At 42.1% G+C, this 15,318-nt stretch overlaps 1 protein-coding gene across 1 annotated transcript; it reads left to right on the top strand.

Annotated features, from left to right (window-relative positions):
• Window positions 1-476: 476 nt before the first annotated feature.
• LOC146542103 (urea transporter 2-like) lies at window positions 477-12,834 on the top strand. Its single transcript, XM_085213561.1, has 8 exons — window positions 477-642; window positions 4,467-4,656; window positions 5,565-5,693; window positions 7,347-7,539; window positions 8,372-8,519; window positions 9,851-9,985; window positions 10,838-10,887; window positions 12,226-12,834. The coding sequence occupies exons 1-8, from the start codon at window positions 477-479 to the stop codon at window positions 12,493-12,495; spliced, it is 1,281 nt and encodes a 426-aa protein (XP_085069687.1). The 3' UTR covers window positions 12,496-12,834.
• Window positions 12,835-15,318: the final 2,484 nt, after the last annotated feature.

Raw genomic sequence — 15,318 nt, 5'->3', positions numbered from 1 at the left:
ATATTGATCTGCTTATTAAAGAGCCATCTTTGCTCAGAGCCACATCTGGATGCCAATTTCTCAGCAAGGCTTTGATGCTACCTCAGTTTGCTTTCGGTGGCCTATCAAAAGCAGATGTGGAATGAGGAGCCCTGGCCAGGATTCTTCAAGGCACACAAACCATGTCCAGTTTGCCCAGTTTGCCCAGTGCCACAGCTCCATATCAGTATTAGATCATTTTATGGTCATCATCCCCAAAAGAAGACAACTATAGCAAGTTCTAGATGGAAGATTACATTGCTCTCATGGAAGCTCTTGCTATTGTTCTCAGCAGTGGCTCAGGCAGGTGTCTTCTCCACGAAACCTCCCTTCTTTAAAAAATGATGTCACTGTGGGTCTCTAAACTATAGCAGAAGTTTGCTAGAGCACAAAACGAGAGGTTTACTAACACATGGATTTTGTGATTTACAGTTTCCTCTTCTCACTACTCAAAAAAGATGGATCTCGGAGAAATTGTTGTGGCTGAAAGTCCGTCTGAGAGGAACCTATATGCAGAGAAGCAGCCAAGAAGCCAGGACGTGCTGGGGAGAAGTGGAAAACAAATCCACCAAGTTTTCAAGTATCTCACAGGAGAAATGAAAGAATATGGAGAGTGGATGAAAAGTAAGCACAGGGATATGCTGGGGCTCTCTGGAAGAGCACGCTGGGAACATAAACATCACCAACTGTACATCCAGTGCTGGGCTACAAGACAAGGGGCCACTTCACCTTCTAAGACATAGCAGAGAAAGCATGGCCTGAACTCACTGTGAACTTCTGGTGCTTTAGCCCAAATTGTGTTGTTCTTGAGAAAGAATCTTCACTGCCATTACCGTGGCTGCACATATAATTCAGCACAGGCAAAAGATGTCTTTTTCACTCAATCAGTTATGTTATTAGCATCATGTTCCTCATAGCAATGCCCAGAATCACACGTCAGAGCTGAGGATTTGGACTTGTTTGTAAGTGCTTTGGATCAGTAGCCATCTCCCTGTCCATGTGTGGGCTGGCAATGGGGACTTGACTTCTGTACAGGCAAAGGCTTTGTATTTACCAGCCTTTGGGGAGTAATAAGCACTATGAGTGTTATGTTCCTATAAAGTACAAAGCGAGTACTGATCTCAAAGGTTTACTGTCCAGGCAGGAACAATACATCAGCAGATGGTCTGTGTTACCCAGAATTACTAGGGATTTGAGCTTTGAGAGGCCATGCAAGACTGTGGCTCCTCTGTCAGGGCAAGGTTCATTAGCAGCACAGCTCCAACAAAGGAAGAGATGTAAGAAGAGGTGAGCTGAGTTACCTCCATTCAGGGAGCTCAGGGGAATGGCAGTTTCGTAGAATCATAGAATCACTGAGGTTGAAAAGATCACTGAGATCATCGAGTCCAACCATCAACCCATGCCTATGAACACTCCAGACCATTTCATTCAGTGCAGCATTCACCCTTCTTGAAAACCTGAGGATAGTGACTCCACCAGGGCAACCTCACTGGGCAACCTGTTCCCCATGGAAGGAACCCCAGATTGGTTCCTTAGCAAAAAATCTTGCTTTTTGTTAACACCTTGCTACCTCTAGCTTGGTAGACAGCTTTTATTACTTGGTGTCCTGAAAATCTTCCTGCCCCTGCATGTTCATAATATTTGAATATAGTTAAAACTAGTGCCTAAACCCAAAAGCATTGCTGACATTCTTCATAGCTCAATACCAAGCATTAGTAAAAATTATCTCTAATTAGTCCAATTTTCTCTAAAGAAGACACTCCCTTCTGGTTGTAACCTCCTGGATCACCAGCGACATACTGCTAAAGGGATGCATGTGCAGTCACACCTTAAGAGACACTGCAACCTTTTGGGAGGTCTCTCCCAGGGATGCTGGATAGATGTAGAGTGGAGTCTGTCCCTTGAGAGTTCCTCTTTTTGAGCTATCTCTATCACAAAGCAGAACTTAAGACTCAACTGTAAATAAACAGAGAAGGGAAGTGGAAAAGAAGAGGGTGGTAGGAAGCTGTTACGAATGAGACATTGCCCAGATTCAAGAAGCAGCCTGGCACTTCACTCTGTGTCTAATTAACAGTGTAAACTGAGTAACTGAATTAATTTCAAATGTTTAAGAAGATGAAAGGCGCAGGCAGAGTTTCTTTTTCATATTCTTACACTGTGTTTAACAACACACAGCATTACAGTGCCATTTCCACTTTGCCCTCAAGTCAATTTGCACAAGGGTCAGGAACACAGTTACTGCAGTGCTGTAAAACCCTCTTCTGTACATGGACTCCTGTACAGAGGTGCCCGTAGACAACCTCATAGCCCTCAACTGGGTGGGTTAGAAGGTGGGAACTGGGGGAGCAATGTCCCTCCTACTGTAAGAAAATCTCACGCTCACAACCACTTGAGGAACCTGACTATAACTCTATGGGTCCCAACAAGATGTATCCCAGAGTTCTGAGGGAACTGGCCAGTGCAGACACCAAGTCACTCTCAATGACATTTGAAAATTCATGGCAGTCCAGTAAAGTCCCAAAAAAAAAAAAAAAAAAAAAAAAAAAAAAAAGTAATACTGCACCCTTTTTTAAGAAAGGTAGAAAAGAGAACCCAGGGACCTACTGACCCATCAGCTTCACTTCTGTGCCTGGGAAAATCATAGAGAAAATCCTCCTGGAAGCTATGCTAAGGCACATGGAAAGGAAGCAAGTGATACAGGATAACCAAAATGGCTTCACCAAGGGCAAGATCTGCCTGAGCAACGTAGTGGCCTTCTGCGGTGGCATAATTGCATCAGTGGACAAGGGAAGAGCCACTGATGTCATCTGTCTGGACTTCAGCAAGGCTTTTGACATGTTCCCCTATAACATTTTCTCCAAATTGGAAAGATGTGGGTTTGATGGATGGATTACCCAGAGAGTAGTGGTCAATGGTTCAATGCCAGACGATGACTGGTGTTCCCCAGCGGTCAGGATTGGGCCCAGTGCTCTTTAATATCTTTATCAATGACATTGACGGTGGGAGTGAATGTAAGTTTTCAGGTGACACCGAGCTGTGTGGTGCAGTGGACATGCCTGAGGGACTGGATGCCATCCAGAGACCTAGACAGGCTCAAGTAGAGGGTGAACACAGGAGAACCTCATGATGTTCAGCAAAGACAAGCAGAAGTTCTTGCACCAGGGCTGCGGCAACCTCCACTATCAGTACAAGCTGGAGGATTGGGGTCAGCCATGCTAAAAAGAACTTGTGGGTACTGGTGGATGGCAAAATGGATATGAGAGTGATAAGGTCTTCCTCGAGCCTTCTCTTCTCCAGATTAAACAAACCCAGCTCTCTCAGACACTCTCTGTAAGACTTGTGTTCCAGACATTTCTCCAGCTTCATTGACCTTCCTTGAACGTACTCCATCATCTCAGCGTCTCAGTAGTGAGGAGCCCAGAAATGAACATACCAGCTGAAGTACAGCCCCTCTAGTGCCAAGTACAGATAGACAATCACTTCCCTAATGCTATTATTACAAGCCAGGATACCATTTACCTTCTTGGCCACCTGGGCACAGTGCTGGCTCATATTAAGACATCTGTCGACGAACATCTACAGATCATATTCGGCTACACAGCTTTCCAGACACTCTGCCCCAAGCCCATAGTGTTACATGGGCTTGTTCTAACTGAAGTACATGGCCAGGTGCTTTATATTGTTGAAGTTCATACAATTGGTCTCAGCTCATCAATGCAGCCTATTCCATTTTCTCCAAAGAGCCTTCCTACCCTCAGACAGATCAGCACTTCCTCCCAACATGGTGTCATCTGCAAACTTACTGAGAGTGCAATCAATCCCCTCATTCAGACCATCAATAAAGATATTACACAGGACTGTCCGCCATGTCACTGAGTCTGAACATTACACCAGGATGCAAGCAAGCATGCAAATTCCTGCTACTTCATATATCTGAGCACTGAACCACCTCTGCTATGGGGACCTGCATCACACCCTGCCACCCTGCCAAGAGAATTTTACCACCTGACTTTTCCATGTTCTGGGTCACCAGCTTTCTCCATAAAACAGCAGAAGTGTTTCTTTTATATTTTCCTATCCAAACACAAACTAGTTTCAGTCTTTGCCTCTGTCCCTCTCTGCATCTGAATTATACACAGAAACGGGTCTATCTCCTTGTTAAATTTATAGCACAATCTTCTGCAAAGACTGTTTTTTTAACCATCATAAATAAACCATTTTTAATGAATCCCTCCACAGACTCTATAGCAGTGCCCAGTCCCTGTTATTTCAAGTGCCAGATGCAAAAATACGCTCAGACAGCAATAAATCAGAGCCTGTTTTTATAGTCCTGTTGATACATCACCTCTGTTCTGTGGCAAGAAAACAACTGTCAAGCTGAGTGTGCTTTGAAGGAGACCCAATGAAATGGTGCCTTATCACCAACATTTTTATTTTATCTCCTTCAGATAAACCCCTCATCGTTCAGCTGGTGGACTGGATCTTGCGAGGCACCTCTCAAGTAATGTTTGTCAACAACCCTCTCAGCGGGCTCATCATTTTAGTGGGGCTTTTCATCCAGAAACCCTGGTGGATGCTGACAGGCTGCGTTGGAACTGCCACATCAACGCTAACTGCTCTGGCTCTCAGTCAGGAGAGGTATGTGGGATCTCTGAGATGATCATTATGATATCAGGAGCATGCTGATAGGTTGTAGTCCTGTTTTCAACAGTATTAGAGCCAGCAGACCCACTTTCCCCGCTTGGCTTGGAAGAAGGTAGGTGAGGACAGAGCTGTGGTTCAGGAGGTGGATAGTTGGCCACCACTGTGAGTTACGTCACCTAACACCACGAGTCCTGTTCTCTCCCTGATAGCCATTATGTTTTGCCATCACCACACCCATACAATTTGGGTCACACAGAGCTTTCTGGATCACCATTCCTTAACAGAGGACTGAACACCTCTCCTATGAGTAAAGGTTGAGGGAACTGGGATTGTTTAGCTTGGAGAAGGCTCCACGGAGACCTCATTATGGCCTTCCAGTACTTGAAGGGAGCATATAAACAGGAGGGGGAACGGCTGTTTACGAGGATGGATAGAGATAGGACAAGGGGGAATGGATTTAAACTGAGACAGGGGAGGTTTAGGTTGGATATTAGGAGGAAGTTTTTCACACAGAGAGTGGTGACACACTGGAACAGGTTGCCCAAGGAGGTTGTGGATGCCCCATCCCTGAAGGCATTCAAGGCCAGGCTGGATGTGGCTCTGTGCAGCCTGGTCTGGTGGTTGGCAACCCTGCACATAGCAGGGGGTTGGAACTGGATGAGCACTGTGGTCCTTTTCAACCCAGGCCATTCTATGATTCTATGATTCTAATAGTTTCAAAAGTCCTGCCTTCCACAGAGCTCTGCAATGAAACCTGGCAACTACCTCACTGCTTTTTCCATCCTCCCCCTACACTTCCTTCACTAGGAGCAGGATATTTTTAAGTTGCATTTCAGCAAGTCTCTGTGGCAGATCACCTTCTGCACAGCTTGCTGCTTTGCAAACATTTCTTTGTATCACAGATCAGCCATTGCATCAGGGCTGCACGGCTATAATGGGATCCTGGTGGGACTGCTCATGGCTGTCTACTCAGATAAGGGAGATTACTACTGGTGGCTTCTTACACCTGTGACAGTTATATCCATGGCCTGGTAAGTGTCATGTCTCTCTTAGAGACAATTCTCAAAGAATGAGGAATTCTGTTATATCAATCTTGTACACATTACAAGTCCCATCTGCACAGTCCCCTACATCAGTAGCTCCAGACAAGGTAGCATTGGAGAAAGCTCTTTATTGAATGAAACACACTGGCAGGAAGTCAAGTGAACCAACAAAGTCCATCGTACCTGAAGGACAAAGCAACTCTACTTGACTGCACATTTATGGACCTCATCAGCAGATCACGCTGGGATGGATGTCACTGTGCCCAGCACTTCTAGGATGCTCCCTTATCCAGGTGCTGAATTGACCTGAAGCTCCTTCTTCAGGCTGAATTCCACCTTCCCAACACAGATGTGCGACCAGTCACAAATGAAATTATTTCCTACAACTAGTTCCAAAAGCTAGACAACTATATTTACCATTTCTAAATACAGACCTTAACAGCACTGCAGAATCTATTTAACAGCCTCAACAGAAATTAATTCAAAAGCCATATTTTAATCACTGTCAGTGACAAGATACAAATAATGACTGCATTTCACTGCTTTTGAAATCAGATTTTTCAATATTTTATTTCACTAGTCTTTGTCGGCGAAGGTCATTTTGAGACACTCTTTCAAAATCCAGAACATGTTGCAAGAATGTTTAGTCTGTCTTATCTGCCAGAACTCCCTGAGGCTTTTTATTCAAACATTTCCCTGTTTTTCTAGTTCGCAGGGCTCGAGGGTAGAGCTGAAAGGTTTTAAAATTAGACTTTTCAGATATTCTCTTTTTCAACCAGTAGCTTGAATCTCAGCTTTAGAAGTCAGAATTTCTTTAATTGTTTCTTTTTTTTCCTGACAAGATGTATAGCTGGCAGCAGCTTTGTATTTCAACACAGAAACTGGGACGCTGTTTTCACTGAAGTGGTGGGTTTTTTCTACAGCAATGAGCAAGGAAGCCTTTAAACTGCTCTGGAAACCAAATTCATCATAAAAGAATAGGCTTTATCTGAGAATACAAAAGGAGAACAAAGCATTTTTTTCCATTGATAATATCTTCACAACAGGACACAAGAAGTTGCTTTTGAAATGCCAAATAATTGGTTTCTTTTGTTTTCCAGTTTGTTTTGCTGTTTTATTTTGTTTTGCTTTAGATTAGAACCAGCCTGATGTTCTTCTGGGACTCGAATCCAGCTTCTTGAAGGATTCAGGTCTTTAAGTTGTATTTCTGTAAGCTGCACAATGCCTACTGCAACTCTGAAGCTAACTGTAAGGGTGGCTCAGCCCAGTTGCATCATCAGAGCTCAGATAAAACCATCAAAATACAGCCAATTTTCATCAAGTATGACCTTCACTCTCATTCACATATTTCCTGGGCCCCATTTAACCAAAAAAGACCAAAAAGTAACTTACGTGGTGAGAAGGCTCCTCAACTACATGCTTATATCCAGAAATGAGTGAGATAGTTGCTGTAAAAGGACGAACAGCATTCTCTAACTATTGGACAGATGCAACATATTATGTGAAGGAATTCACTGCCTAGTTTTTTCCAAAGGAATAGCACTGGCTTGCACTTTCCAGAGCTTATGACCAAAATGGTAGGATGCTTCACTATGGATGATGAACAAGCTATACTTGTTTCTCTTTTCCTTTCATCCTTAGTCCAGTCCTGTCCAGTGCTTTGGGATCTATTTTCAGTAAATGGGACCTTCCTGTGTTCACTCTGCCCTTCAATATTGCGGTGACTTTGTACTTGGCAGCCACAGGACACTACAACCCTTTTTTTCCTACGACCCTCATCAAGCCTGTAGCATCGGTGCCCAATATCACCTGGTCTGCAATCAACGTGCCTCTGGTAAGCTTCACCCCAACAAGTTTATGATGCTTCATTAAAATTTGAGCATGAAGATATTTAGCTCTGGGTAGCAATTTCTCATATGTCCATTCTGAGCAGCATCCATTTGCAGAAATAAATGGCTTAGTTCATTTCATATAAGAGAGTGCCATATAGACTCCAGGGACAGTCCTGGCTAATCCAGCAGAGAAACTGATCAGATCTCAGAGATCCTAAACCTCTCACTCCACCCGAAGTTAGATTGCCCCCAAACACACCACACTCACTATTATCACACAAGTATATCCAAATATGCACAGTCAGTGTCCAAATGTGATCAAGGGGATGTCAGCAGGACTATCAATGAAAATATGAAAAGAGGGAAGAAATGTCATGATCTCACAGGGGCAGAAATTAATTTACACCATTCTTCTCTGGCCAGCTCCAGCACTGGAAACTGTCTTGTTACATCCACACTCCCAAAGAAACGTTAAGAGGAACAGATATGCTTCATCTAATGTAAAAAACTCAAATCAGCCCCAACACGGGATTACTGCTTAGGAGAGTTACAGTTTTTCTCCTTCACTAAAGTCATTTACAACAAAACCACAACAAACACATGCTGATCATATTATCCCAAAACAAATAAAAGCCCCATCTTGGACTGTTGAAATTCAGACCAAACAAGAAACTAACTCTGGATTGAAGGACACAAGCACCTATATTCACTCAACAGCCCTGCTCAGAGCCAGGTTGCCATCTTTCCTTTCTAATCAATACCTTGGACAAAATAACTTCTGTGTCCTCCACTCAGAGCTACAATAACATGTCCCCTGTCTACTGGCCATTGCAGCTCTTGCAGTCCATCCCAGTTGGTGTTGGTCAAGTGTACGGCTGTGAAAACCCCTGGACTGGAGGCATCTTCCTTGCTGCTTTACTCATCTCTTCCCCACTTATTTGCTTACATGCTGCAATTGGATCTACAGTTGGGATGTTTGCAGGTAAGAAATATTCACCAACATCATCTCAATTAAGAAAATACATTGATCCAAGCCAATATGAGATTTTGTCCAGGGTTTACAGTTGCGTGGGCTGAGGGAATGCGCTCCTGTTTTTGAAGATGTCTCTGAATTTTAAAGGTCTTAATGAAGGTCACTCAGCATGGTGAAGGGAAGAACAGAAGCAGGTTTTCTGTAAGCTCTAAATTTGTAACTAAATTTGTAACTCTGGTAGGTAGTTTGTTCCGTCTTGCTTAACCCCACTGCCACCAGATGAACAGAACCCAGAACAGCCTCACTCCACTAACCAGAGAAACAATCCTGGTTTAACAGAGATGAATGTGACCCCCGAATGCAAACAACACCAGTGCCACTTATGTGAGCAACTTTAATAAAACATATGGTAGAATTAGCATTGTCTGAATCAACACCTTGAAAAAGATTCAGATGTCCAACATTATGTTCTGATTTGCGCTATGAAGTGCTTTTCACAAGATGTGACCTGCCCTGAATTTGTGTTTTTAAAGAAAATTATCCATAATTTATATGGTTAAGAATATTCAACAAGTTTCACACAGGTCTGACATTTAATCTAGCTAGAAGAGAAAGATCTAGAGAAAGTATGTGGAAATATAAGCAAGGTGATGATGGACAGGAGACAGCTAAGGACATTACAGCAGGAAAAGATTGCTCCTAAGAATAAAGTGGCCTGTGCAATACATAAGATGATACTATTTTTAGTGATAGTCCCAATACATATGAGAAGTCCTGCAGAAGTACCTACCTATGATGTCAGGTTTCTTGCAAAACCTCAGCTCCCATCCCACTGGAATATTTCCATAGCAGTGATGGAGGGACCAGAACACATTTAGCACATTAGCAAAGGCCATGAGGAAGAACTGGAAAATTCTGTTATTCCTATCTGTGCCTCTAATATTCAAGATCCGGGAACATGTGAGATTTAAACGACACACATGAGCACAGCTTTCTGCAAGGAAGAAACCCAAGTGAGAAAGCCTTCACATACTCTGGCTGAATCTCCCATCCAGATATCATAGGGACTCACTTGAGCAAATATGGGGCATAAGTAGGAAATTTTACCTGAAGAGCATTTGACACTGAACCAAATTCCATCCCTGCTGCTCTATCACAGCTCCAAAATAATGAACTCTTTTGGAGCTCACCCTTTTTCTGCAGATGAACGTTGTGCAAGTGTGAACACTGTAAATTTGGCTGGATATCATACGAAGAGACAGAATTTCCAACAAGATTTACTTCCTGCAGATACTTCCCACAGCTGACCTCTGTCCCCTGTTTTTTTTTTTGTCTTGTAGCACTGAGTATTGCAACACCATTTGACAGCATCTACCTTGGCTTACACAATTACAATTGTGCTCTCGCATGCATTGCAATTGGAGGCATGTTCTATGCCCTGACCTGGCAGACTCATTTGCTGGCCCTTGCTTGTGGTATGTATCTTATACGATAAGGGAAGCCAAAAATTTTTGTATCCACGCAGTATATGAGCGGTACAGGACAACTCTGAATCAACTCTGGAATTCTGATTTCCTGCAAAACTAGGTACTCTGCAAGAGTTACTTCTGTCATGGATCAGATTTGAGCTTGGAGGTGCAAACCACAAAGTAAGAAGTAAAGGCTTCTAGATAACAAGTCTTCTGGTAGCAGAGAAACATCTAGAAACAGTGGAAGGAGTATTTGTAAGGAGCACAAGCTATGCTATGAACAGAAGTTTAACAAATTGTCAGCTCAGGAGATTCATGGAAGCCATTCCAAAATTGTAATTATCCTCAGAGGATTTGCCTCACAAGACGAGAGCTGTTGTACAAGTTCAGTTTAAAATCCATTTAGCCAAAGACACTCACCTCCAGCAAAAGCCAAAACCAGATAATACGGGAAGTGTAAGAACAGTGTACCATGTAGAAATTCCTAATGAAGGTTAAGCCAGCCTCCAGCCATTTGCCATGTTTGATTTGAACATCCTTTCTCAGTTGCTCAGGGATCCCCATAACACACAGGTCAAGTTGTGTCAATGGATAAGGAAATATCACCATCACCAGCTCTTGGCAAAATCATTTCCTTTCACCGTCCACCATTACAGAGCAGATAAGATCAATTGTAGACCACAAGGCCAGACACAACACTGGAGCATATTAACCAACTGTTGAATTCTAACATTAATACTCATAAAAGATGAAAATATTTACTGTGCATTTGGATATGTTTATTATTTCTGTTAATTTCCTTGGAAAGCTGAGCTATTCTTTCCCCATCCTGAGCTGTCTTTGGTCTTCTTTTGTCAGCATTGTTTTGTGCCTACTCTGGAGCAGCTCTTACAAATGCACTATCTGTGGTAAGTTTAGATATTTTGTGAGCTTTGTTTGTTTCTTTTAGCTATGTTCTGATTTTCTCATGATACAATGCTGAGGAAATGCTCCAAAATTCTCCATCTTCTCACAGTGTTGAAACGACAGTGCTGCAGCCAGCAGCATCTCTTATAGATGGTGCATCAGCTGAGCCATGCACCTGCAAACTCTACAGTTGACAATATGACTTCAAAAACCTCTGGAGCATATAATCCAGAATGGGAATTTGCACATAAATGTGCACGTGCTTATGATTTGAGGTTCAATATTAAGCTGCAGCCAACATTTTTAAATGAATCCCAGTGGTCTAAAATTTTCCTCGCTTTTCCCACTCTGCCCTCAAATTTTTGACTCAAGTTTGGAAATGAGTCTGGAAATGAGAACTATAATTATTTAAGATTAAAAAAAAAAAAAAAAAGCCATTACTCTCTTAAATACAGAATCATTGTATCTGGGCAATTCAAGAAAGAAATGAAGCTAGAACTGCCAGGCTTTGTTTCTTCAAGATCTGAGAGAATAAAGCAAAACCGCATTTTAATAAAATTGATTTAGTAACTTACAATGATTAAAAAAAAAAAAAAAAGTAGAAATAACAGCTTAAATGCATTAAATATACTCATCTGGCATTCTCTTAATACCATGTAGGTCCATGCAAAAGGCTTCTTTAAGCACACCTTTTGTTTTGGATATGAATCAGGGAAGAGGACAACTAGTTTTTCTCCCTGCAATCTTGGTTTTGGCAGACTGCAGGGAATGTTAGGAGTTTGGGTCTCAGAGCAGGACCATCTGGTAGATGCAATGCCAGTAATTCACGGGCACTGAGGACTGAAGGTGTGTGAACAGTATTTTCAGAACAAGTTCTACAGGACCATGAGGGTAGGATTTTCTTTTTTCATTTCTTAGACAGTTGAAATGTCTACATGTGAACTGGGTGTCTGGGTTTTTGTTGCAGCCAGCACAGCTCTGAAGCTTCATTTAGGTGCTTCAGTGTTGCTGTTGAGCGTCATGCTTGCCAACAGCTGCACCTCCAAAAGGACATGGGTCTACAGTGTGGGATGCCTTACATAGCTCTGTATATTTTACATACCACTGCATTCCTCTACATTGAGCAGCAGTGAAGCTTCCCAGACATCCAGGAACCCAGCACACACGTAGACTTCTCCATACCTGCCCCTGTGCGTTCTCCTCTATATCTAAATGGACAAAAGTCTATAGGGATAAGGGGGCTTCTCAAATGCCATAGTTTAGCAGTGGGGGGAAGTAAGCAAAGGGAATATGCAAAAGAGGTTCCAAAACACACCTATCTCTCCACCTTCCCCTCCCAGCTTGGACTACCACTCTGTACCTGGCCTTTTTGCTTCTCGGCGCTTCTTTTTTTGCTGTTAACCTCAGACAACCCAGCCATCTACAAAATCCCCCTCTGCAAAGTCACCTATCCGGAAGCCAACAGGATCTACTATCTGAGAATGAAGAGAAGAGCATCAGAGAGCAGAAGAGAAGAGCAGAAGCGAAAGGAGCAGAAACCTTCTGGCGACTCAAAAATAAGCACAGGAGGCACTCCCTTGTGCACCCCCAAAAACAGTCGCAATCACTGATTTCAAATGCCCAGGAGTTAGCAGTTTCTGAGCAGTTGGTTGGATGCAGCAAATATCACCTTCAGCAGCATCCCCTGTAAGCCAGGGATTCAGCACTGCACTTTTTCTGGATGAAATACAATTTGCCCTTGAGCCACGCTTTCCAAAAAGCACTCAGGTAACATAATAATGGCTGTCTTATCAATCCACATGTTGTTAACTTGAAAGCCACCTCTTATCAACAATAATTATAGGAATAGGCAGAAGAACATAAATGCTGACAAGGAGCTGTATTTAATTTTAGATGTGTAATTTAACAAAATAAATATGCCAAGAGGAAGCTGGTATCTAAAAATAATAAATAATGTAAGAAATACATCAAGTGCTGCACTTTAAATTAAGAACATATATATTTGAAAGTAGAATAAACAGACTGATCTCTTCCTTTCCTGTGTCCCATCAATGTCTTGACTTCTTTTTGTGTCTTAACAGCTACAGCACACACAGGTAAATATTTTTACAGAATGCATACTATTTTTTTGTGTCATCTCCTGATTTCCCATTAAGTGTCAAGACAATGAAAGTATGAATATACGTGCTTTAATCATACCGCAGAAGTGACTAGCTAGACACGATCAAAATATTTTTCTTTTCCTTGCATCATCTTCTGTCTTAGAAATAGAAGATCTATATCCTGCTGACTGCAGGATTGCAGGTTTGAATCGCGGCATGCATCCAGTGGGAAACAAAAACATTTTACATAAAGAATGACATAAACATTTACTGTTGGTAGCAATTACTGCAGTTCTTTCTCTCCCTTTCCTAGGGAAACTCTTCCTTTGCATTAAGCCACAAGCAATAAACAAGTCAAATACTGTCCTTGTCTGCTGGGGGCTGGACTGGGTTCTGCTCCTGTGTTTTCAGGAGCTGTCCAAGAGAAATCTCATGAAACACCATCAGCATCATCATGGGAAATAGAGGGTGGCTTTGTTGCTGTGTCACCCAGTGTGGTGGTTTCTAACAGGCATAAGGTACAAGCGAAACACTGCTATTTTAAGTTTCCTCCAAGTGTTTTTAACAGAGAAGGTCCAATTGCCCACAAGAGAGATTTCCCTGGGAGCCTTTCCAAAAGCCACTACAAAGCAAGCCTAGCAGAAAGGCTTCCACATTCTAAAGTCATTTCCTGTGATCAGTTTAAAAATCATAGGCACAAAGGATCTTGAAGATTTAAGGTCAAAAATTCAAAGAAATATTAGTCAGTGTTTAGATTAGACGCTATCCTTTTTGCATCTTGATGTGGGGTTGTTTTGCTTGTTCATTTGAGCCTGTCTGAGCAAAGAGATGGAAGCAAGCTGTAGTGCTGTTTTCGAACTTTTCTTAAAAAAGATGTTCCCCAGTCCTACCCAAGGGAATTTCTGTCTTTATAAACACCAGATTTGCAGCACCAGAGGCTGAACTCTATGCAATCCTTAGGAGAACTATCCAGGATTGAATGGGAGACAAAAATATGGTGCAATTAGAAAATCTGAACATACTTAAAAGGGAATTTAGTTTCTTCTTATTATTCTGTTTGGATTTCAACAGATATGACATTCTACCTGGGAGGAAAGCCCCAGACATGCAGATAAGACCAAATTTTAGCAGACAAGATAACCCTGACATTGACTATGTAGAGTTCCAGTGAATTTTTCAGTCTGTTCCACCCTTCAGACTTGAATACCTAGGTTACATCTCTGTCCCATTTTAACCTCGGGATAACCTCTGAATCTGGCCATAGAGGTCCTTCAGGAAAGCACTAAGGGAATGAGTGAGAATTCCTGCATACCGTAAGTTTTCTTAGAGATTAATAAAAGAGCAAGAATCTGAGCAGCCTACTCAATACATTAGTCATGAGACTTTTGCCTTGTTTAGGTGGGTGGCACCGATCGTAGCTTGATATCTTGCCTACCTCTACCAGCAAAAGGAAGATCTGACCAATGTTCAACTACAGTAGGCAGAAAAGTAAATTCATTACAGCAACCAAAGGCTCCCATGGAAATCCCAGGAGTTTTCTGAAGATGCTCAACTCAGGCAAGATGAAGGCATAGGTTACTTCTCTTCACGCAGGTGCAGGGGAACCACTGACTTAGGAGGAAGTTTGTTTGCAGAAACATTATCCAGGCATTGGACACAAGAAATAAAGCCTTCAAAATATCACAGAGGGCTGCTGCAGATGGTTCTACAATCTCAGATATGGTTAAAAGACTTTTGCAGGCTGCCCATGCAGCTGCTTATTCGTGTATGGTAACTGAGGGGAAAAAAAGCAATAGGGAACAAAGAAATCATCAGAAAAGTATCAGTAGGCAGTGAAGAAAGCAGAGAACCAGAGGAGAACAGGTTGGCAGTCCATCCTTTGTGCCATACAAAGAATACCAGTACTATTAAAACAGAAAAGAAAAAAAAAAAAAAAGAAAAAAAACAGCCTTGTATGGCCACAAGGTTTCAAATTCCGTAGAAAAACAAAGTCAGAGGGTCTCTTCATCTGCTCTACAGTTTAATTTACCTCATAGACAATCTAGCTTCAGAGGAAGAGTTGAAAAGAAGCAGCAGTTAGAAAAATTCTGCAATAAATTCAGCTGAAATAATGTTTCAGAAAAACCTCAACTGTGGTTAATTATGTCAAGCATTTTATTTATTTTCTTAAAAAAAAAGAGTCGAGTCCAAGTACAATATGGCTACTGGAAAGAATTTGTCATGAAAGAGCCATTACAAACATTAACTTCTCAGCCACAAGCAAATCCATCCTGAAATCAGTTAGCAAAGCAATTTCTAGGGTTGAAGATATCCATAAGAAATAGAGAGTAA

Source organism: Meleagris gallopavo, chromosome Z (assembly GCF_905368555.1).
Source record: "Meleagris gallopavo chromosome Z, MGAL_WU_HG_1.1, whole genome shotgun sequence".
NCBI classification, from domain to species: Eukaryota; Metazoa; Chordata; class Aves; order Galliformes; family Phasianidae; genus Meleagris; species Meleagris gallopavo.
The sequence above is the reverse complement of the archived record's forward strand: the minus strand, read 5'-3'. Positions and strand labels throughout refer to the sequence as shown.

Excerpts from the sequence above, each read along its gene's own strand:
- LOC146542103 (XM_085213561.1), top strand. The coding sequence starts at position 477 with ATGGATCTCGGAGAAATTGTTGTGGCTGAAAGTCCGTCTGAGAGGAAC. Across the intron at positions 8,520-9,850 it reads TACAGTTGGGATGTTTGCAG|CACTGAGTATTGCAACACCA; the intron begins GTAAGAAATATT and ends TTTGTCTTGTAG. Across the intron at positions 10,888-12,225 it reads TTACAAATGCACTATCTGTG|CTTGGACTACCACTCTGTAC; the intron begins GTAAGTTTAGAT and ends TTCCCCTCCCAG.